Genomic DNA, 23,452 nt, shown 5'->3' with positions numbered 1-23,452 from the left:
TGTCACACATGCCCTCATTGTAGAATCCTGCCTACTGATTTTGTGGAAGTTATGGCAGCTTCAGTCAAGGGTCATATTATGAAATTTCACTCCACCGCAGGTTCCTTTCAGGAGCTCTTTAGTAGCAAACAAATTTTATTGCTTTGGATCTTGGATTGGGCCCTGGGTTTCTCTCTGACACACTACACAACCCAAGAAACAAGAGATAACGTTCACATTTTGATTGAAAAGGAAGACTTTTACTTGGAACAATTTAATGTTTGCCTAAAAACTGAATCACTGATAGAAGAGGGACCTGCTAAATGAAGGAAATTTAAAATTGGTGTAAAGAGTAAAGAAAGGAGAAAGGGATATGTATTACTTTAGGAGAGTATTTGACAAGTATCCAGGTGAAAGAATATTTCATGAAAGGTATTTTTGTTTTGATTTATTTGAAAATATCTTAGAGTTGTTGCTGAGCCTGTCCTATAAGATGCTGCAATACAACATAATTACACGTAAACATGGTAGAGCGAAAATCTAGGCCTGATCCTTAAGGACACAATGGATATTAAAATATAAGACTTTAGCTTATGTACTTGTTATATAATTTGCAATCAAAATAATGCATACGATAATCCAAAAGAGGTAGAAAAATTCACTTACCCCAGATTAGCATCATGTAAGAGTATTATAGGATGGGCATCTGATACAATCTTTTTTTTTCTGATATAATCTTTATGTGCACCCTTCATGGGAAAATCAGCTACTCAGACATGAATTAATGTCAGTTGCTCAAGGATTATGTAGGCATATATGAAGGAGAAAATTGGAATTGTTTTGGTATCCTTTCACTGCCATCAGGTTGATTCATTAGAACCCATAGTGACCCTATGTGACAGGGTAGAACTTCCCCTTTGGGTTTCTGAGGCTGTAACTCTTTACAGGAGCTGAAAGCCTCATCTTTCTCCCTTGGAACCCCTGGAGGTTTCTAACTGCCGACCTTTGGGTTAACAGCCCAGTGCATAACCCATTACTAAGCCACACACTGGGATGCTAACTGCAAGCTCAGCAGTTTGGAAACCACTAGAAAGATGACCCCTGTCAGAATAAACTCTGCCATGGTATTTTTTTTTCCCGATATGTGCTTTACAGCAAGTATAAAAGATATGAAAATTTTTAAAGTTTATTTTGAAAGTATATTAGAATTGGAATCCTCCGACCTAGTTGGACAGAAATAATTTTTCTATGGGGGTCAGAATGGTTCTTTTGTTTAGGAAAACACTTTAAGGACACAACAAAGGTTTGAAAGGCATAGTCTAGGTAAGATTATTTTAGACAAATGAAAGTTAAATGGTTCTACTTAACCAAGAAGAAGACATTCATTTCTGACCATTAGGAACGTAGAAGCTGGGATCTTGCTAGAGGAGCAGGCTGAGCAAGGTCCTAAAAAAGATGACCAGAGACCAATTTCCTTTAGAAAAATAGTCATGGCTCTTGAGGAGAGTGAGTATGAATCATTGGGTCTTCTGATGCATCACTCATGGCTGCCTCACCTTTAGGGAAATCCCACTGTGCAGGCAGCCAGGTGTGTGCAAAACAAAATTGTTAGGACGAAAGGAAGCATAAGGATCCAAGAAGAAAAAGGAGCCAGGAAGAGTGAGCTAAGACCGTCAGAATACTCCTTAAGATTTCTTTTAGATCTATAGGTAAGGGAAGACTTTCTATGGTACATGAAATGATGTAAATATATACATAGGTAAATAAATAATACATCACCACCAACAACCTGGGTTTATATTGTTTGTTTGGAATTGTCAAAGGATGTTGAAAGGTTTGGGGCACCCCAGGAGTGATTGTAGACACTTGATGATGCAGCTTATGTGACTGTGGCCCAAGCAAATGCTTTGGTGAATTATGGAAGCTAGCTCGGAGGAGGTAGCAATAAATATACACTTTGAATTTGAAGTTCTGTTTTATTTCCACTAGGTTTTGCCTGGCGATGGGTGTTCTTTACTGTGCCAGTGATAAAAGCTTTTCATTAAGGTCATGTTAAGTTTGGACTTAAATCTGTAAGTTCTTTTTTCCCTCCTTAACCAGTTTGATATGACTGAGGCAGCCAAGTTCATCAAAGTGACTTTTAAAGATAATCAGCTCTAGATGATGGCTACATTGGGACACCTGATTTCCCAGCTTTGTTCTTTTTACACTATACCATATTTTTAATTTTAATGAAAGATTCTTACTTTTAAACTAATCCAATGTATGGACACACAAATATTAATAACATTAGTTACCTACTATACACCAGGCAGTATTACAGGCATATCCTTGAAAAATGAAGGGACTCTAGCCCCTATTTTTAAGACAAGCATGATATCCTCACCTTGGGGTAGGCAGATTTATAACCCAACATCACACGCCATTTTGACGCGTGTCGCAGAGCAATTGTGTGGAGCGCATTTGAGGAGCAGGATGTAAGAAATGCTAAACTCTAGATTTTAAGAAAGCTCAGAGATGGAGAATGAATTAAATAAATTTACCCTAGCATGTTTCTTTATGTTTCTCTTCTGGTTTATGGTGGAATTAGTATTACGGTTTTCCTGGATCCTTAGGATTTTGTGAAAATATATTTGTCAGAGCCGTTGGTTATTTTTGACAATGTCTAATTCTTTTAAATAATGGTGGTTTTAAAAAGTACCAGTGGTATTTTGAAATGACTTCAAATTCTGTTTCTTCCATTCTGGGCATTAGCTGCTCTTAGAGTTTAAGCCAAGCCTCAAATCGGTCTTTCAGTCCATGTTACTAGGATTCCATTTAAATGAGGGGGGAAGTGCAACATATGATGAAATCGAATATTCTTGGCATGCCTTAGCCTACCGGGGGGAAATTCTAATTTTAATGCTATTAAATCAAAGGGCTTGAACTTTGGACACTTGAAGTCAGTTCTGCTAACCGCTCTGCAGAAGCAACCCCTACAAATAATTGAACAGAGATGGCATTTTAGACTAGAATGATAGCCATGGCCTCAGTGAGATTGTTTGTCATGATTTAGACCAGAGAAAATTGATAGGCTTTCTGGATTGTAATGTGTGGAAAAGGCAGTTATAAAATTTCGCCTGTTCTTGCTATAGTGTAATGGTATAAGCACAAAGTCCCACGCCCCAAATATAAGCCTATCAACAGTACCAGCTATAAAATAAGTCTTATATTTTAAAACATAACTTGAACATCCATTATTTTAAGCTAGATTGTAAAATGATTACTTGAAACAAATCTGAATTTTATTATTATTTATAGAAACAAGTCAGTCAATGTAAAGTAAAACTGAAGAATACATGTGCCAGTTATTTGAATATTATACCACAAGCCAATTTTTCTGTCTGTAAAGTGGCAATTATGAACAATCACAAAATATTTCAACATCCATTCAAAATTAGAATCATATAGCTAGTCCATAATAACACATTGAATTTCTTTTATATAGCATATACAGCACAGTTGAAAATAGTTCTAAAAATCAAAGAATACTTACTATATAACATTAATTCTCCATAAATGTGACACAACAATGCAGCAAGACATCATAGAACATACTTTCACATATCCAAATGCTAACTTTTATATTAATAGTAGCTGCTCCTTATTTTCATATAATTATAATATTTAGTCTCAAATGTTCTTTCTGAATTTGCTAATTTGATCCTGGATCATTAAAAAAACTCACTTTATAATGTTTGTTCTTATTCATGTAAAAAGATCTGATTACATATATATGATAAAATGAAAGAAAATAATGACATTTAATTTTTATGTACAATTTTTGTGGTACTCACATACTATATAGAGATCAGATACATAGTTTATTCATCCATGATGATTTAATGTCCCTAAAATTGCATTGAAACAGCACACTTAAAATACCTCTGTGTGCAATAGAATCACACAATATGATTTAGTCCATTTTGGCTGTTGTGCTAGATCTACAGTGTTGGAAACCTTATATAAGTTGACTATGAGTGGGAACCGACTCAGTAGTGGTGGGATTTGGTTTGTGGGCTCAAAGGAAATAACCCTTCTCTGAAAGATTCCTTAAAATTGTGTTCAAATTGGCAGCAGTCAAATTACAATCAAGACTCATTCTCTCAACTGAGTTGCCCTCTACTGATCCTGCTTTCTAAGTGTTGCCAGTGTCAGGAGTGGCCCTGACACAGGCACACAGAGAAGAGGAGGACAAGGCTGCGGTGGTAGCTTCTGTGTCCTCAGAAGCAGCATGCCAGATGGTGCAGCCTGGACTTACCTTAAACTAGAGTTCTTTCTTTGACTATGACAGTCAACAACAGAGTAGATGGTGTCTAACTGGGCTTCAGTGCTAGTGCAAACCACTGCGGCTTTGATGTAAAGTTGAATGCACAACTAAGTTACAAAACAGTAGTGTTTTTGTGGAGTCTGGTTAATGAAAATTTGAACCTAATTGTGTTAGTTTACTTTTGGCTACAACTGTATTCAAGTTTCCTTCTTAATCATCCATTGTTGTTTGTTCAAGGAACTGTAATAAATCTGGGAGGACACTGCATATTATGACTTTGAAAAAGATCCTTTCCCTCCATTACAGTTGGCAGCTTATTTGTTGATGATGAACATTCTCAATCTAGAACAAGTGCACGTAATTGATAAAGAACTGTACTAATTTTCTTTGCAGTTATAAAAAAAAGAAATTTCTATATAAAAGCTAATTGTTGACACTTTAAGATGACATGCCCTTAGCCTGTGCATTTGCTGTTGTCAGGAGTGGTTACTTGGTTCCTTTTCAGAGTGGCCTTACTGGGAACCTCTTATGTGCATAAACATTTTTCCTTATCAACTCATATTAATCAAATCTCCTACAGGCAGTGACACCAATTTACCCCTTCCAATGGCTTGCTTGCCACTTATATTCCCTATACTTACATGTACACTTGCAGGAACTTCTCAAAAGTAACTCAGACGAACAAAATCAGTGATGCCCCGTGGCTGAACTTGACCACAAGCCTGCATTTGACATGGTATCTCAAGTCCTCTCTTAGGCCAGGAAAAGGAAATCCCCCCCATCCCCGCCCCGTCTGCCCCCAAGACATGTTCTTCCTCCTTACCACCTATACTTTCCCTCTTTATGAAATAAGACTCTTCCCCTTTGCACATTTGCTTTCGGAAATAGCAATGTCATTTCTGGATGCATAACATAAACAACTCGTTACGATAAACTTACAAGCCGAAACTTCAGAGATTACGACTATATGCTTGCTAGTGCTGAGCATATGCCTAAAGCAGAGCCTGTGAGGATGTTCTCTCCAACCCTTTGCCAACTCTCTCCTGATGTATTTAAAAGCAGACAATACAGATGGAGAGGTAGGGGTGCACCTTGTTTGACAAGACATTTCCAGAAACGAGTCTCATCGCTTTACTCGGGGCACACGTCAACGATGTAAACCAGAGTCTAGGTAAGAACCAAAAGGTGGTTATTTTAGAACTGGACATAGAAAAAGTGCGCCCATGCCTGGCCCTATGGGAAAGGCTTTAGTTGCTGGATGAAAAAGAACATGTCATCAGGCTTGACCGAGTTAGGGATGGCAGCTTTACCAAGATGCAGTGACTCATCTTTGATTGGTGGTTCCCATTGGACACCCTGTAAGAGGTAGGTTTGTTATTTTGGGAAAGAAGAATTGGAAACCCTGAGGGCTTAATCTTCAGAAAGCATTTGCAAGCATTTTTAAGGGCATATCAATGCAGGGAGTCAAAGAGCTGAGATTTTTGAAAGCGAAGAATGAAGAGGAGTAAAGTGGTTCGTCCAGCTTCTCTCAGTGCCGGCTCCTCCTTATCCTCTCTACAAAGGGGCGGTGGGGGCAAAAACAAAACAAAAGGAATGTCCCAGGCATGCGCATAACACTATTAAAAGCAAGTGTTTTCTTCTGAGGCATTCAAAATATGTATCATGAAACCATTGCCTCATCTCTCAAAAGGAGAAGCTACATAAAATAGCTTGGAGAAAACAAAACCCTGAGTTCCATTCACAAAACAATGCGATATCAACCACCGAGTAGTATAATAATTTACCTCTCTCTAGGAATGAACCCAACGGATGCCCTTGGCTGACTTTGATTTACCTGACTGCCAGGAAACCTGCCGAAATACCAAACTCAACTGCGATGGAGGCTGCTCCCACTCGGAGCAACTCTCCTGGACAGCGTCCCAGACAGTTTCCCAGGCTGTCACCTCTGCCACAGGCCCTGCCCCTGCGCTCAGATGACTGCGCTGTGGGGTGGCTGCCTGCAGATCTTGCACCAAGGTGCCGCTGCTGCAGGCGCTCTGAAGAGAAACAAGTTCTTTCTTGAAATCAGGAAATGTCGTCGGGGCTGCAAGTTAGACTTAGTGGCGGCTGGCCAAGCTTTCCAGTGAATCAGCAGAGCTATATTTAAATTTTAGGATTTTATATCTCAGATGTGAAACAACCAATTTTAGCTGATGAGAAATAAACAGGGGTGGGGGGGCGGACATTGTGCAATTCTGAAGATTCCCAAGAGTATCATACAAGCAACTGTGAGCATTGGAACAGCACACCTGTGTTTGAATTCAGCCCACCCAACAGTCCAGTGAGATAGGAAACCAACGAACAACCAAGGGAATAGAGACATGATATGTTTTTAGCACTGAAGGCAGACGAGGCACACGGGAGTTCCCTTTACACTCCTCATATGCTACTTCTCAATTCTGAAAGTGCTAAATGCACCAGAGATGAGAAAGAAAGGAGATAACATTTTGATGGGGGCGGGGGGGGGGGGCGGCGGTGCATTTTGTATCCCGATTCTCTTATCTGGGAATCTGGATCCCTAGGCAGGATACGTCACAACACTGGCCAGCAGGTACTGCCAGCATTGAGGAAGTCTAAACACCTCGAAGCAATCCTTTTCCTAGTTTTCTAGTAAAATTGGGCCTTCCCTAGACCAGGTTAGCTTTAAAGCAACCTCTCAGTAGAAGGGAAAACAACAGGCTAATGGGCCGGTTGACAGCGTTTTCTGTAATCATTAGCGGCTAGCAAGGAGAGGATGCTTTTCCGAGCCAATAAACCACGAGGAAGCATGGAGAGCACAGCCAGTTCCAAACTCACTGTTTTGAAATTTAGGATGATTTATAGCTTCTCATGGAAATTTCTCCTTTCATTCTGAACGGTTTGCTTCTTTTTCAACGAGTCCTAGCCCCCAGACCTTCCCAGAGCACTCATCTCATCTCCAGGCCACTACTGCAAGCTGAGTTTCCTGAGGCAAAATCTGATCTTGAATTTTCTGATGTAAAAAGTGATCTTCCCCTAAGGAAGCATAATTTCTCTAAAGTCTCTCCTAAGTGCTTTCTAGATCCATTCTGTTCAGAAAGAGTACCCTGGCCCAACATTCAAAGCCCTTTAAATCCATCAAACCTTAGTTATGCCAGGAACTTTTCTTTTTAAAAAAAGGAACCAACAAGAAAAAGATCAAGCCAGGTGGTTGTGATTTTTCTACTAAACACAGAATGCCTGTTACATTTCTGGGAATTAGAAGCACAAATTTTAGTCCATTGTCTTTTATGAACAGTTCATATAAAATAAAATAGTCCTTGGTAATAGTGATGTGAAAATACAACTAGAAACACAGCCTTGTCCCCAACGAATAGATTTATACTTGTACTTATTCTATGGTCATTGGTTGTCACGATTTCTAGTCTAGTCAGCAAATTGACCAAAAAACAAAGTATCTGTTTCAAGAATCTGCATAAATAAGGAGCTCAGGTTGAAACAGGAATGAATTTTATGGACTTGGAAGATTTTGGTGAGTCTTTCCAGATATTGGTACTATTTGTTGGGCTTCGGTTGTTGGTGTAAGAAGTCTGTCTCCTGCTCATGCTGTCTGAATCTTCTTTGTTGAATTGTTGCTTCATTTTTAGGCAGCATGGGAAGCTTTGGATACAGTCTTGCAGGAGATGTCCACTGAAAAACATGTAGATCCAGGGATTGCAGCAGCTATTCAAGGAGGCCAGTAAGGCGGTGATGGTGATGGCAGGGTTTTCTGAATCTGTGTGAAAACATAAGGGAATATTGTTTCAGTAGTCAAATTCATGTAACTGAATAAGCTCATTTTTCTATTGACTTTTGAACTAGGAAAAAGAAATATGCGTTACTATAGAAAATGAATCATTTTGCTGATGAGAGAAATGGGTGGTGTATGAAATCTAACCTGGCCATAACACCTTATTCTAAGGGAGATGTCTTGACATTAATTAAAATATTTTAAATCGCTGTTAGAATTTTGAAGTAGAATGTAGGCAAACCACAGGAAAGTTATTCTCAGATTAAGAATATGAAATCACTCGTTTTAAAAATCCTTGTATCCTTTACAGTAGCACTAACATAATTTCTTGGGCACAGCATTTAAGGAATAACTTCAATTTCAGCAAAACTTCATGATTCTATAACCACATCTACTACATTGTATTCATCAAAATAACATAGACAACAGTGTGGTATTGTGGACCAGAGTTAAATTTTTTTTTCAATATACTAATCATGTTCTTATGAAAATTGTACAGAAAGGACTTATTGAAAGAGGTCCTTGAAAGGTATAAAATTTAGTTGTTTTTATTTGATTAATTAAACATTTGTCTGGGTTTTGACAGAAAGCAATATTTAATTGTCTAATTTTAATCACTTAAATTAATTTATTGCTATCAGCCTGGGACTTCTCACACTTATGTCACAACAAATTACAGGCTATTTAATCACAGTCTGTGCTAAGACTGCCCGTAATCACGATCCTTGACTAAGTCCATATTTAAAAATAAAAAGGAAACCATCAAGCTACCCTTGCACGAATGAGGAAGATTTGAGCAATCGTATCAACATCTCAGGAGTCTTCGTGGCATAGGGGGTTGCGCTTTGGCTCCCAGGCGTAGCCGTTGGAAGCCATCCGAACCCATCAGCGCCCCCTCTAGAGAAAGCTGAGGTTATCTGCTCTGCAAACAGTCAGAGTCTCGAAACTCTATGTTACGGGTCATCTTCCAGATCAACAGCGTGTTCCCCAGAACTAGAGTCAAGAATGGCAAAGCTTCATCTTACATACTTTGGACATGTCATCAGGAGAGACCAGTCCCTGGAGAAGGACATAATGCATGGTAAATAGAACCCAAACCAAAACAAACTCCCTGCCATCGAGTCGATGCAGACTCACAGTGACCCTGCAGGACAGGGTAGAACAGCCCTGCGAGTTTCTGAGACCGTACCTCTTTCTCCAGTGGAACAGCTGGTTGTTTCGAACCATTGACCTTATGCTCAGCAGCCCATGCAAACCATTATGTCACCAAGGCCCCCTGTGGGAAAGTAGAGGGACATCAAATAAAGAAGTCCCTCCACGAGATGGATTTTGGCATAGTGGCTGCAACAATGGCTTCCAGCAAAGGAACAATTGTGAGGATGACGCAGGACTGGGCAGTGTTTTGTTCTGTTGTGCTTAGTGTCGCTGTGGGTCAGAACTAAGTCAATGGGACCTAACACCCACATCAAGAAAATTGTCTGGATGGCAGTGGGTTTGGGTTTATCTGTGGGTTTGGGTTGATAAAATTTATAATCCGTATGGCTTTCTGATTTGATTGATAATGTGAAGAAGTTATTAAACTCAAGCAAAGCAAGATACAGCTGACAAAAGGGTGCCTTTTGTATTTTCACAACCTGCCATCCAAGAATTTTTATCTCTATAAATTAAATTCACACTCATGTGGGATTAATATATTGTCCTACAGCAATTCCAAATACCAAAAGGAATCAGCTCCCCTCACACACCTAAATCCAGCTACAATTGTTACCTTTAGCATTCCTAGAATATAATCATGTTTGATCTGGAAAAAAGTTTAATTTGCTTACTAAAAGAAAATAACAAGATGCATCGTAAAGGGATACTTTCAAAAACAATTTCTCACGCCTGTTGAGGAATTAAAATCAAGCAATCTAAGTAGATGTAGAAACCATTCTCAGTAAACCACTGAACACACTGGTGTAGATAGTTGTGGCCATGGCTGTGTGGTCAAATTAGTGAGGAGAGACAAATCAGCTAATTAACAAATGTAGAGCTTATCCATAAGTCTGTTTTGACACAATATTCAAAAGGCTAAAGTAGGGGGGCGGAGATTATGATGATATGGAATGTTATTTAAATGCTAAATTAGAACTCATGATTTTTATCTTTCTCCAGAAAAAAAATCTTTTTAGACCCTGGTCCTTGGAGCATAACTTCAAAATTTTATATCAAGCGTAATACTTTCACAATTTTTCTGAAAACCAGCTGTGATCTTTCAATCATTTTCCTGTACCCAACAGACTTGAAAGCCAGGTGTTACCACGGTGGTGGCAGAAGCATCACTCTGTATTGTCCTCGTGGGGCTGACTCCAGGGTGCAATTTCTGGATTTGAGGTTTTAGGATGCTTTCAGGCTACAAAGGCAGCTTCCTGTGCCCCACTTCAGATCTACTGAATCAAAAGGTGTGGGCTCCAGGAATTTGCACCTTAACAATTTCCGGGAGTGATTCATAGGCAGGCGAAGTTGAAGAAGCCCTGCCCTGAAGGAGATTTCGGAAAGACACCATCGGTCACAAGCCTACACAGCTCCACCCACGCACCTGCCACCTCTGTTCCAGTACCTACCGACCCAGACCGACGTCTCATCCCAGACGGACCACATCTGGATGATGAAGAAGGGCGCCCAGCAGACGATGTAAGACGTCACGATCACCAATGTCATCTTCACCGTGCGGATCTTGGCGCGGGAAATGGTCTTCACACTGCTGACGCAGGGCTCCAGCAGGAGCCCCTTGTGGAAGGCGCTGCCCGTGGCGCCCTCCGCGCCCTTGTCCTTGCGGGACGTGGTCTTCCCGCGGACATTGCGCCAGATGTGGTAGCAGATGAAGCCGTAGCAGGTGCCCAGGATGATCACGGGCGCCACGAAGATGCCGCCGGTCATCCAGGTCACATAAGCGCGGGGTCCCCAGGGCTGGACGAAGGTGGCCCAGCAGTCGTACGCCTTGGTGACATTATTCACCTCGATCATGGAGAAGATGAAGTACTGGGGCGTGCTCAGCACGAAGCTCAGCACCCAGGCGGTCGCGATCATGAGGCGCGAGCGGCGCGCCGGCTGCTGCAGCGTCTTGAGCGGGTGGCACACGGCGATGTAGCGGTCGGCAGTCATGACCACTAACATGTAGGCCGACGCGAACATGCCCAGCACCTGCAGGTGCTTCACCACGCGGCACAGCCCGTCGGGGCCGCGGAAGCGGTAGGTGATGTCCCAGCAGAGCTGCGGCAGCACCTGGAAGAAGGCGACGGCCAGGTCGGCCAGGCTGAGGTGGCGGATGAAGAGGTGCATGCGGGACGTTTTGCGCGGCGTACGGTGCAGTGCCAGCAGCACGCTGCTGTTGCCCAGGACGGCCACCACGAAGGTCACGGCCAGCACAGCGATCTCCAGCTTGGCCAGCTCCTCGTTCCGCACGTCCTGCTCCAGGGCACTCCCTTGCCCAGGCGCCTCGGTCTCCCGGCTCAAGTTGGTACTCCCGGGGACCAGGGGCCACCAGGAGCTGGAGTTGTCCGCGGGGCCCTCGCTGGAGTCCCCCGAGAAGCCCATGCTGTCCCGACGAAGTCGCTTCCGACCCCCCACGGCGGCCCTCGCCTGCTCACTCCCAGCCCCGCACGCCCAGCTGCCGGCGCCCACGGCTCGCGGGTCTCCCAGTCCCGCCGCCCACCCAGCCGCTGTGGGTGGCGGGTGCCGGGGGCAGCAGCTCTGGGCCCCGGCGCTGCGCTTCCAACTCTGGCAAAGCCCTGGAGGTGCGCTCGGAGCCGCTCCAAGCTCTGGACTCCGAACTCAATGACTCAGGCGGGGTTGGTTTCCTGGGGACGCGCTCCCTGGCTTCCCAGTGGCTGGAGCCTGAGCCGCCGCCTCCCGCCTCCGCCCCTGCACGGTGGGTGGCGGGTCCCCTCCCTTCAGGGCAGCAATTTGTCCCTTTTACATCACCGTGGCAGGGGTGGGGCGCGCGATTCTCCGAATCCTCTGAAAAGCCTGCGAAATCCTGACGCTTTCCAGCTCTTCCTGGGCAGAAACTCGGAGACCTGGCATTGCCCCATCTATTTTGCGCTCCCTCCTTTTCCCTGGGCCGGACTTTAGTGCGCACCGGGGACTCAGGACGCCTGGAAAGCTCTGCGTCTCAGACCCGCACACCCTCCACCTCTGGAGCCGGGTGGACCACTCGCCCTGTGCACTGGAGTTTCCTGGCAGCCAGCTCCTCGCCAAGCGATCAAGTTCGCTCTCCTTTTCTTGTCCCCAGGTCATTTTCTAGAGGCCAATTGCTCACGCCTTCTTCCCTGCCTCGCCTCCCACCCTTGTTTGAAGGTTAATCCCCAGGGACTTCAAAGGCACGTTCTTCCCAGCAAAAGAAGAGCAGCAGCAGCAGCAACATCAACAACAAAATAATCCCTATCTGTGGCCACGGAGTCCATTCCGATTCACAGGGGCCTCAGGGACCCTGGGTGATGCGGTGTTTAAGAGCCCTGTTACTGATTAACCCAAGGGCGCTGTGGCACCTGCCACCAGATCAGGAGGGAGAGGGATGTGCAGTCCGTCTGCTTCCCTCAAGAAGATTCTCTTACAGCCTTGAGAATCCTGGGGCAGCTCTACCGCCCTTGAGGGTCCTTGTGAGTTGGCATCGGCTCACTGCCATGCTTTGGTACGTCTTTTTTCCTGTTTCGGTTTAGTGACCCTGTAGGACAGAGTGGAACTGCCTCAAAGGGGTTTCAACCCTGTCATCTTTACAGAAGCAGATTGCCACGCCTTTCTGCTGGGGAATGACCCGTTACTACTGTGTCCTCAATAAGACCACCCAAACCAGTGAGCCAAACCCACTGCCATCAGAAGTCCTGCTCCTAGTGGGTTCAAATTCAGGACCAGAGAAACTCATTTTGCTCCAGCAGAGAAGCAGCTGGCTGGAACTGCTGAGCATGCTCGGCTGGGGAAGAAAGCGCTTTCTGGCTTTCCAGGTTCCCTATTAGGCAAGAGACTTGGAATTTTCTCCAAACGAGATTTCGGCGTTTCCCTCCAGGAAAAGCTTGCTTCCCACTTGATGGCAAGAACGGCGTCCTCCGGTTATTAAAGAGCAAGGATCTGATATAAACGGAGCTAAAATGTCCGGACAGCGGCTACTCTGGGAGCGCTGGTGAGGACACCAGAGCGGGAAGTGGTCTGACTTCTGCGCTGGAGATTTGATAATTAGGAAGTTTTGTGGACTGGAAAGAGTATTGGGAAGGAAGAGGGGAAAAATAATCACCTGCCTATTACTTAGCTACTCTGGTCGGTGGGAGCCCAGCCTTGGAGGTTGGCGCAAAGCGGGAATACAGGCTAGGCTTCTAGGAACAGCCAGGGGGAGCTGTTTTCAGGTTAATTTTAAAAGAAGGCAAAACACCCCCCCCCCCAAAAAAAACCCACTTCATTCATATGATTACCTATCTATGTTAGATACACAAACATGATTTTATTGTTCAAAGCAAGAGTGTATTTGGCTTAGGATAGATTTGTTTCCCAAAAGTACCCCTAAAATGCTGGCATATTTCTCGAGGTATGATTCTCAGTGATAATTACGCTTTGCTTCACCCTCCTCAAAGTTGTTGCATAAAGTACGGGTCTTGAAACCTCTGAGGCCAAGAGGGCTTCAGTGCAGCTATGTCAGCCTCAATTTATACATCTTAAAAATGGGAACAAAAGTAGGGTTTTTTTTTTTTGGCTTACTCACCAGGGAACTGTAAAACTCAAGACAATGTTCTGTATCCTGGGAACTGCCCCCCAAACTGAAAACTGTACTGGGTTGAATCATTTTTTTCCAAGATATCTGGGAGACAAAAGATGAAAATGGTTCTGAGATGGGGTTTAAAAAAAGGTTATTTCACACTGTTATGGGTTGAATTGTGTCAAAAATATATGTTGAAGCCTAATCCCTATGCTTGTAAACATGACCCTACTTGGAAACTCTGTTGGAAGTTAATTAGGCAACGCAGAGTAGGTGTGATCTAAGCCTAATCACCTGTAAATGGTGTCTTACGAAGATACACAGCAAAACCTGCTCAGCCTACTAAAGCTGGACACCAGGAAAACACAAATATCTCCCACTAGCCAGAAGCAATAAAAACTGGTATGACAACATCCTGTCAACCGTGGAAAGTTTTCAAAACCTGCAAAAGCAATGTGATTCAGTTGAGTTCCCCATCTCACACACATCACTGTAGGGGATGAGCATTTAAGTGGGCAGCAACAAGAAGAGCTGGTCGTTACTAGGAGCAGAAACAGACAAAACAGGGCCTGCTTGAGCAACAGGAAAAGACTGGTTATTTGGACTTATTGACTGATCTGTGGTGTTGTCGCTCAGTGCTGTGAAGTGGGTCTCAACTCATAGAGACCCTGGGTACTACAGAAAGCAACTGTGACAAGTATGGTGCCATCCTCACAATTGTTGTCATGTTTGAGCCCATTGTTGCAGCCACTGTGTCAATCTGGTCAAGATTTTTACTGACCTTGTCCTTTGCCAGGCATTATGTCCTTTTCCAGGGACTAATCTTTCCTGATAACATGCACCAAGTGTTTGAGACAAACCCCCTATCCTGGCTTCTAATGGGCATTCTGGCTGCACATCTGTTCTACTGGCAGTTCAGAGTACCCTCACGACTCTTCAACACCATGATTCAACTGTATTCAATTCCTCATTGCTTTTCCTTAATCACTGGCCAACTTTCCTATGCATCTGAAGCTGCTGAAAATACCATAGCTTGTGTCGGATGCATCCCAGTCTTCAAAGGGATGTCCCTGATCTTCAACGCTCTACAGAGGTCTTGAGCAGGCGATTTGCACAATGCAGTAAGTCATTTGAGCTCTTGGCTGCTACTTCCATGACAGTCGAGTGTGGCTCCAAACTCAATGAAATTCTTGGCTACTTTGTCTGTCTGTTATGATGCTGTCTATTGATCCAGTTGGGAGGAATTGGGTCTTTTATATTGAGTGGTAATCCATTCTGAAGGCTGCAATTATTCATCTTCATCAGCAAGTGTTTCAAGTCCTCCTCACTTTGAGCAAGCAAGGTTGTGTCATCTGAATATCTCCGGTTCTTAATAAAGCTTCCTCCCATCCTGGCGCCACATTCTTCTTCATAAAAGCCAACTTCTTGGATTATTTTGCTCAGGATAAAAATTGATTATGCATGCTGAAAGGATAGTATCATGACATACACCTACCTTGTCGCATGTGTGTGTGAAATACAAAATTTTCCTCAGATGGAACAAATTCCCAAACTTTGTGGTTCACTGTCATCATAAAGATTCTAGCAATGGCAGATTTTTAAAAAAAACTGTTTATTTTTCTCCCGCCCCTTTCCTTCCCACAATACCCCCAACTCATTCAACCATCAAAATCTGTTTCTTATGGTATGAAAACTCTTTTTTTTCTGGAATTTTTCTTTTTTAACAATAGTCTCACACCATGTTTGTCTCTCTGTGATTGAGTAACCACTCAGCACTCTGTCTTCCACATTCCATCAAGCCATGAAGTCTTTGACAGTTCATTATGCTTTAGTGATGTAGAGTGTTCCATCTTATTTATTGAAATAGATGAGCGAATCCTTCCAGCTTATTGAAACATTTCGACTGGTATTCCATCAGTTCCTGGGGCCTGGATTTTTGCTTATTCCTTCTGTGAAGTTTGGCCTTCCTTCTTCAATATCATTGGTCCTTGATTTTGAAATGGTTGAATGTTCTTTTTGGTAGAGAGAATTTGTGTATTCCTTCCATCTTTCTTTGTTTCATCCTGCATCATTGAGATATTTTGTCCATAGAATCTTTTAATATTAAAACTTGTGGCTTGATATTTTCTTCAGTTCTTCCAGCTTGGAATATACTGAGTATGTTCTTCATTTCTGGTTCTCTAAGTATAAATGTTTGCACATTGTATTGTAATAATTTACTTTGTCTTCTTGAGTTGCCCTTTGACATTTTTTTGTTTAATTCTTTTAGTTCATAATCTTTTGCCTTTGCTTTAGCTACTGTATGTTCAAGACCAAGTTTTAGAGTCTCTTCTGACATCCACTTTGTTTTCTTCTTTCTATTCTGAAGGACTTTTTTTCTTTCTTCATGTATGACATTCTTGATCACATCCCACAGCTAGGCCAGTCTTTGGTCATTAACATTCAAGCTGTCAAATCTATTTTTGAGATGCTCTCAGAATTCAGGTGGGATAAAATCCAGATCACATTTTGGCTCTCTTGGAAACTTGTTGTAATTTTCTTGAACTTCAACCTGCACTCACTTATGAGCAATTTAAGATTTCTTCCACAGTCAGTCCTTCGCCTTGTTTTGACTGCTATTATTGAGCTTCTCCATTTCCTTCCCTTAGCTGTCATCATTTGATTCCCTGTCATCATGTTGATTCCATCTGGTGAAGTACATATGTCCAGTCACAGTTTATGTTGTTGGAAACTGGTATTTGCATCAAATAGACCATTGGTCTTGCAAAATCTATCGTGCGAGCTCCATCTTCATTTCTATCACCAAGGCCACACATTTCAGCTACTTTTCCTCTTTGCAGTTTTTGTATTAGAACTGAAAATATTTATTTATATATCTCAATCGCATGTTTGATCAATTTCAAAATAAAGAAGTTGGTAGAATGCTTCCATGTCTTCATCACTGTAGAGTTTGGTGCATAAATTTGAATAATAGTTGTATAGACTGAATTTCTCTGTATTTGGATAGATCTTACCCTATCACTGACAGCACTGTACTTCAAGATAATCTCCAAATGTTCTTTTTGATGATGAGTGCTATGTGTATTACTCTTGAATTTTTCATTCCTGGTATAGTAAGTCATATGATTGATTCAAAATGGCCAATAACAATCTGTCAGCTCTCTAATGCCTAGCATATCGATCGTTGTGTGTTCCACTTCATTTTTGATTAACTGTCAATTTTCCTAGATTCATACTTTCTACTCTGTACTTTCTGATTATTAACAGATATTTCCAGGCGTTTCTTTTTAGTTTGAGTCATGCCTATCAGAAAATGAGGTCCTAAATAAGGTCTAGAATTTTTGGTTTTGCCTTGAATTCTGACTTACAGTTTCTTGAACTGTGAGAAAATAAATTTTTGTTATTTCAAAGTTAACCTTTCGGTTTGTTGCTGCTGTTGTTGTTAAGGTAGCACTATGTAACTAAGACAAATATTTCATAACCTTTTTGATTCTCAGTATCTTTTAGAGGAGGCAGTGTGTTGTAGTAGAAAGAGCATAGACTTTAGATTCAAACAAATATATACTCAACTCTTGGTGCAATACCTGCTAATGGCAATCAATGTCTTTGGGCGCTTGGACTCTGGAGAGATGGTGCATAGGTGTGCTTTATCTGTGTCAGTCACTCTGATCCAAGAGCCACACTATAGCTTCTTTATAAACAAAAATTGTTCCATTAATAGAGTCAGAAGGTATTTTCATTCAGTGAACAGTACCAATTACTCATCTGTGTCAAGTTTTATATATTCCATTCTACTGGGTACCATGGCATCTTGACAGTGATTCATTATAGATTTCGAGAACTCAATCTCATGTAGTTTTTAAAATGTATCTGCCTTAATCTTACTGGTCTTTCATTAAAACAAAATGAAAAACAAAAATAAAAAAACTAGTTGCCACTGAGAACTTGTGAACCATGGCGACCTTATTTGTGCAGAGTAGAGCTGCCCCATAGCGTTTACAAGGCTGTGACCTTTCAAAAGCAGATGAACATGTCTGTCTTCCTAGGCACCTCTGTGTGAGTTAGAACCACGAGCTTTCATCTAGTACTCCAGCACGTAACTGGTTCTACTACCCCAGGACTCCATCAAAGGAAACCAGATCTATGGAAACACACTCATTATTTGTGTATCCTACTGCTATGAAATTTATCCAGGGGAGAGTAAATAAACAGTCATCCTGAAATGCATGAACTCTGTTAACATTTCTGTGGGATGTTGCACTTTTCCTTAGAGTAATTTGCACTTGCTCTGTGCTTTTTTGTATTATTCAAACTTTAATCTCTCCTTTACTCACAGTAGTGAACATATTTTGGTTAATATATTTTTCAGGATGAGATGATGAACAGAAAAAGATGAAAATTGTGCATCCACATGCTGAAATAACCTTTCTCTTTATTTTCTAGTCTTTCTCCCATTTTTCAATTCCAAATGCTTAGCAAATCTATTGATTAATGGAATTAGCTTCCCCCTCCCCCACCATCTCATTCTAGTTGTGGAGCTTTGTTTTAATATTTGAGTTAAATATTTGCACCTGTAAAATCTTGAAAATAGTCTTGATAAAAATGTACTTCATGCAGTTGCTGCAGGATTATGTAAACATGTGTATTGTTTCTGGCATGGCATGGATACTCAATACATCAAACCACTTTTTACCAACATGTGAATATAATCATCCAAATATCCTGCTATTTTGCCTTACATTTTTTCTTCCAATTAAGACATTAGAATTCAAAGCTATCATCTCTGCAATAGAAACTATTGATATGTTTCCCATGAGAAAAGAGTTTCCCAGCCAAATACAATTGGGTGATATTGTGTGTGTACCTCCTTAGAGATATACGTAAGAATCCTCGGGGTGGGGTGGGGGGAGAAAGCTGGTTAATTTTTGAACTTTTTAAATTGTAAACTGGATGAAGGTTTACAAAGCAAACCCATTTCCCATTCAACAATTCATATGTATTTTGTTTCCTGTCATTGATTGCAGTCTCCATAGTACATCACTTACCTCACTTCCTCTCTGTTTCCTGCTTCCATGTATCGTTTCTTCACCCTTCTGAACTTTGTCCTTCTGAATACTGCCCTTTTGACTTGATATGACTGCTTAGTCTAAGAAGTGGGTATATCTTTCTAGTGTTACTGTTTCCCTATAGACCTGTTCATTATTTGGCTAAAATTGAGCGTGGGGGTGACACAGGAAGGGTGAAGAAGGGATTCTCCCAGTCTCTATCCAACTGACAAGCCTGGTCAATTTTACAAAATGATTTTGAGTTTTGTCCTACACTTCTCTCCCACTCTGTTATGACCTTTTAAAGTGACCCCTTTCAGAGCAGCTGGTAGTGGAAGCCGAGTCTAGTTTTTCTGGTCTAAGAGTCATGCAGAGTGATACCAGTGGTTCATTAGTCCACGGGACTAGTTGCTTTTATGAATACTTTATTTTCTCCACTCAACTTCTCTCCAGTCTCTGAGAAACCAATAGTTTCCCCTTAAATGACTATTCACAAACGTTTAAGACCCACGTTGCTACTCATCATGGGCTATAGAATGTTTTCTTTGTGGACTCTGTTTTGCCTATTGATCTTGGTTTCCCTTGGGACTATGGTCCTGAGCCCCTTGATCTAGTAATGTATTCCCTTAGGGTTAAACCTGCTAAATTTTGTTTATCAATATTTCCCAATGTTTTTTGACACTGAGAACCCCAAATTGTTTTTTCTTATATGGAGCAGTGATGAGCATGTCTCAGTGCAAGAACCACAGTGTGGGAAATACTGACTAAAGATACCTGGAGGCCTGGAGTGCTCCAAAGCATCCTATGAGCTTTTTCATGTCAAGAAATTGGGGTTAGTGTCAAACTTAACCCATTATCCCAGGGGCAGGGAAACCTAAGAGATTTCTAGATTACATTAAAAAAATCAGATTACTCCATGTGCTTTTGATCGACAAGATTCAAACTTCCCCACATACTATCATGTAGACATCAGTTTCTTCCCTCTTTTTATTGAGAAAATAAAATTAGATATTTTTCATACACATTCATTTTATTTCTACAGCCCATATTTATTACTTCTCCTTCAATTTAAAATTAATGACAACATAGTTCCAGGGTTGTGGTCTAGTATTTATTACTTCTAACAAATCAGCAGATGCTTGCTGCACATCACTAGGTTAGGTTGTGAGTTGGATACAAAGTAAACCATGTAATGGTCACTAGCATATATTAAATATGAAATAACCACTAGCATTTGTTAGACACTTTGTGTCAAGCAGTGCCATCACTGCTTTGCAATATCATTGCACTTGATCCCCTCAATTACCTTGTAAGAAGTAAACTGTTAATATTTCATTTTCACTTGCAGAACCCGAAACACACGGAGCATCATAACCAGCCCCCAGTGACACCTGGTTAGTGATAGAGCCAGAATGTGAACAGAAGCCACTGACTCCTCTAGTCTAAGTCTTAACCATTCACTGTGCTGCTGCCTGTGAGCCTCGCTCCTCCTAACAACGGACCCCTCATTGGTACTGAAATGCTTACCATTTCATCTGCATGCTACTTTTTCCCCCTTCTTAAGACTAGGCAGTTCTGTAGATACTGTACTGGCTATCACACATTTTAATTTTTCTCTTCAGTAACCCAAGTTCAAGATAATAGTAACAACAGCAACAATACTAACCCTCATTAAGTTCTTGTTTCATGAGCCAAGTGTTTTATATTTATTATCTCATTAAGTTTTTAAAATTATTGCATATAGAGTTACACTTCGCATCATCTGCTTTACAAATGAAAAGGCATGAGGATGAGAAACTGAGTCACTTAACCAAAATTTCTAGTCTCCATGTGGCTGAGTCAGGAATTAAAGCTAGGCCTAGGAAAAATGAAGCCACAGTCTAGACAGATATCTATGCCTACTGCCTCCTAGACACACTGTAAGAACCTAAGGCATGGATGACATTGACTCTGCAGCTCCAGGAGATGGACATATATGATCAGAGCACACGGGAACAGATGAAGGGGCAGGAGGAGAGAGTGGAACACAGCCTGGCCCACCAGGCCGTGAGGATGATATCCCTGAGTAGAGCAGCCAGTCCACAGAGAGAGCAACATGGCTGGCCCCGCTATGAGAAATGATGCCCCTCAGTGACTAAGGGCAATACAGGGGACAGCACCGGAGACACAGTGTGGGAATTGCACCTGACCTGATCCCACAACACAGAGGCAAAGCACTGGGGGAGTGCAGCGGAACAGCAAGGGAATGGAGCGGCAAGGTCCCAGGGAATGCTGAAAGTGGACTTTGGGGCCAGGGCATGGTGACCCAACAGACTGGACTGGAAAACACTCCTAAAGGCCAACAAATGATCCTTGAACTAACTACAAGCTTTTCTCTTGTGAAGTATTTTGTTTTGTTCTTTGTCAGTGATTTGTTTTTGTTGTTTTGTTGCTTTGTTTTTGTTGCTTTGTTGCTTTGTTTTTGTTGCTTTTTTGTTGCTTTGGTTGTATACTGTTGCTTTGTTTTCTTCTGTCTTGTTTTCCTGCATGTTAGTGTCTCCACAGGTCTGTCTGAATAGGGCAGGCTGGATGAACTATCTGGAGGAAAAACAATGGGACACTAGTTCCAGGGAGATTTGGGGTGGGGGTGGGGTAAGGGGATAAGGAAGTGGTGTCAACAAACACAGGGACAAGGGAACAACATGGGACCCAAAATGGTAGAGAGGGGGGAGTGGCATGCCTGGTGGGGAATGATCAAGGGTAAGGTTGAGTAGAGAAGAGGTATAGTTGTAGGCCAGGTGGTGACGGAGCATGGTAGTGAGGTGGGAGGAAAGTCAAGGGAGATGGAGGAAAGAGCTAGGAGTCAAAGGGCATTTATGGAGATCTAGATAAAGACATGTACATGCAAATATATATATGAGGATGGGGAAATAGATCTATGTGTCTATATTTATAGGTTAAGTATTAAGGTGGTGGAAGGACATTGGGCCTCTACTCAAGCACTCCCTCAATCCATGAATATTTTCTTTTATTAAATTGGAACTCTTTGATGCTCACTCTCCCAACACAACTGCTGAAGCCAAAGTGGGTGAACAAGTAAATGTGGTGAGGAAAGCTGATGGTGCCCGGCTATAAAAAGAGATAGTGACTGGGGTCTTAAAGGCTTGAAAATAAACAAGCGGCCATCTAGCTCAGAAGCAACGAAGCCCACATGGAAGAACACACCAGCCTGTGTGATCGAGTGGTCCTGGAAGGATCAGTTATCTGGCATCAAAGAACAAAAAATCATATCATTGGCTGCACACCTCCATGATAGGATCGCTGAAGACAAATGGGTGCCTAAGCAAATGTGGCAAAGAAAGCTGATGGTGCCGGCCATCAAGAGAGATAGTGTCTGGGGTCTTAAAGGCTTGAAGGTGAACAAGCGGCCATCTAGCTCAGAAGCAACAAAGGCCACATGGAAGAAGCACACCAGCCAGTGTGATCACGAGGTGCCAAAGGGACCAGGTATAAGGCATCATACAAAAATAAAAAAGGATATATATATGTATATATGTGTGTGTATATATATATATTTTTATATACACCATATTGAATGAAGGGGGAAGTGCAGAGTGGAGACCCAAGGCCCAAGTGTTGGCCAATGGAGATCCCATCATAGAGGGGTTTAGGAGAGGAGATGGGTTAGTCAGGGTGCGAGGTAGTACCGATGAAGAACACAGCTTTCCCCCAGATCCTGGATACTTCCTCCCCCCAACTACCATGATCCAAATTCTACCTTGTAGGACTGGATAGGGCAGAGTTTGTACACTGGTGCATATGGGGGCTGGAGGCACAGGGAATCCAGGATGGATGATACCTTCAGGACCAAGGGTGTGAGGGGCGATGCTGGGAGAGTGGAGGGTGAGTGGGTTGGAAAGGGGGAACTGATTACAAGGATCCGCATGTGACCTTCTCCCTGGGAGATGGAGGGCAGAGAAGGGGGGGAAGGGAGACTCCGGATAGGGCAAGATACGACAAAATAACAATGTATAAATTACCAAGAGCACATGAGGGAGGGGGGAACTGGGAGGGAGGGGAAAAAAAAGAGGACCTGATGCAAAGGGCTTAAGTGGAGAGCAAATGCTTTGAGAATGATTGGGGCAGGGAATGTATGGATGTGCTTTATACAATTGATGTATGTATATGTATGGATTGTGATAAGAGTTGTATGAGTCCCTAATAAAATGTTTTTTAAAAAATAAAAGAACCTAAGGCGTGTTTGCAGAATGGGTTAACAAATGGAATAAGAACTAAATTTTTTTTCATTACTTGGGATTACTACATATATCAAATCATCCATAGTTCAATCATGTCCAGCAGAATTGTATGTTTGCTAGTCCATTCAGTTTCTAAACATTCTTTTTCTCTATGGACCCCTTGACATCATCACTCCTTCACCTGGCCACCCCCTCTATGGCTCACTCCCCTCTAAACCCTTATTCCACTTGCCGATCTATAGGTTCATCAGTCCTGGTTTTTATACCCCGAAAAATGAAAAAACATATACCGTAACTTCAAGAGGGTGACTTCCAATGACATAACACTCCCAAGATACCCCCTGTACAATCAAAGACCAAACCAAGCAA

General features: G+C 42.2%; 1 protein-coding gene across 1 annotated transcript; it reads right to left on the bottom strand.

Annotated features, from left to right (window-relative positions):
* Positions 1-7,773: 7,773 nt before the first annotated feature.
* Positions 7,774-11,651, bottom strand: AVPR1A (arginine vasopressin receptor 1A). Its single transcript, XM_075553235.1, has 2 exons — positions 10,679-11,651; positions 7,774-8,060 (listed from the first exon to the last, which is right to left on the bottom strand). The coding sequence occupies exons 1-2, from the start codon at positions 11,649-11,651 to the stop codon at positions 7,774-7,776; spliced, it is 1,260 nt and encodes a 419-aa protein (XP_075409350.1).
* Positions 11,652-23,452: the final 11,801 nt, after the last annotated feature.

This window comes from Tenrec ecaudatus, chromosome 6 (genome assembly GCF_050624435.1).
Source record: "Tenrec ecaudatus isolate mTenEca1 chromosome 6, mTenEca1.hap1, whole genome shotgun sequence".
NCBI classification, from domain to species: Eukaryota; Metazoa; Chordata; class Mammalia; order Afrosoricida; family Tenrecidae; genus Tenrec; species Tenrec ecaudatus.
Note: the sequence above shows the minus strand (reverse complement) of the source record. Positions and strands in the feature narration are given on the sequence as shown.

Bases quoted from the DNA above. Each gene is read 5' to 3' on its own strand.
- AVPR1A (XM_075553235.1), bottom strand. From the start codon at position 11,651: ATGGGCTTCTCGGGGGACTCCAGCGAGGGCCCCGCGGACAACTCCAGC. The intron at 8,061-10,678 runs GTAGGTACTGGA...GTTTTCACACAG, and splicing joins TGAGACGTCGGTCTGGGTCG to ATTCAGAAAACCCTGCCATC.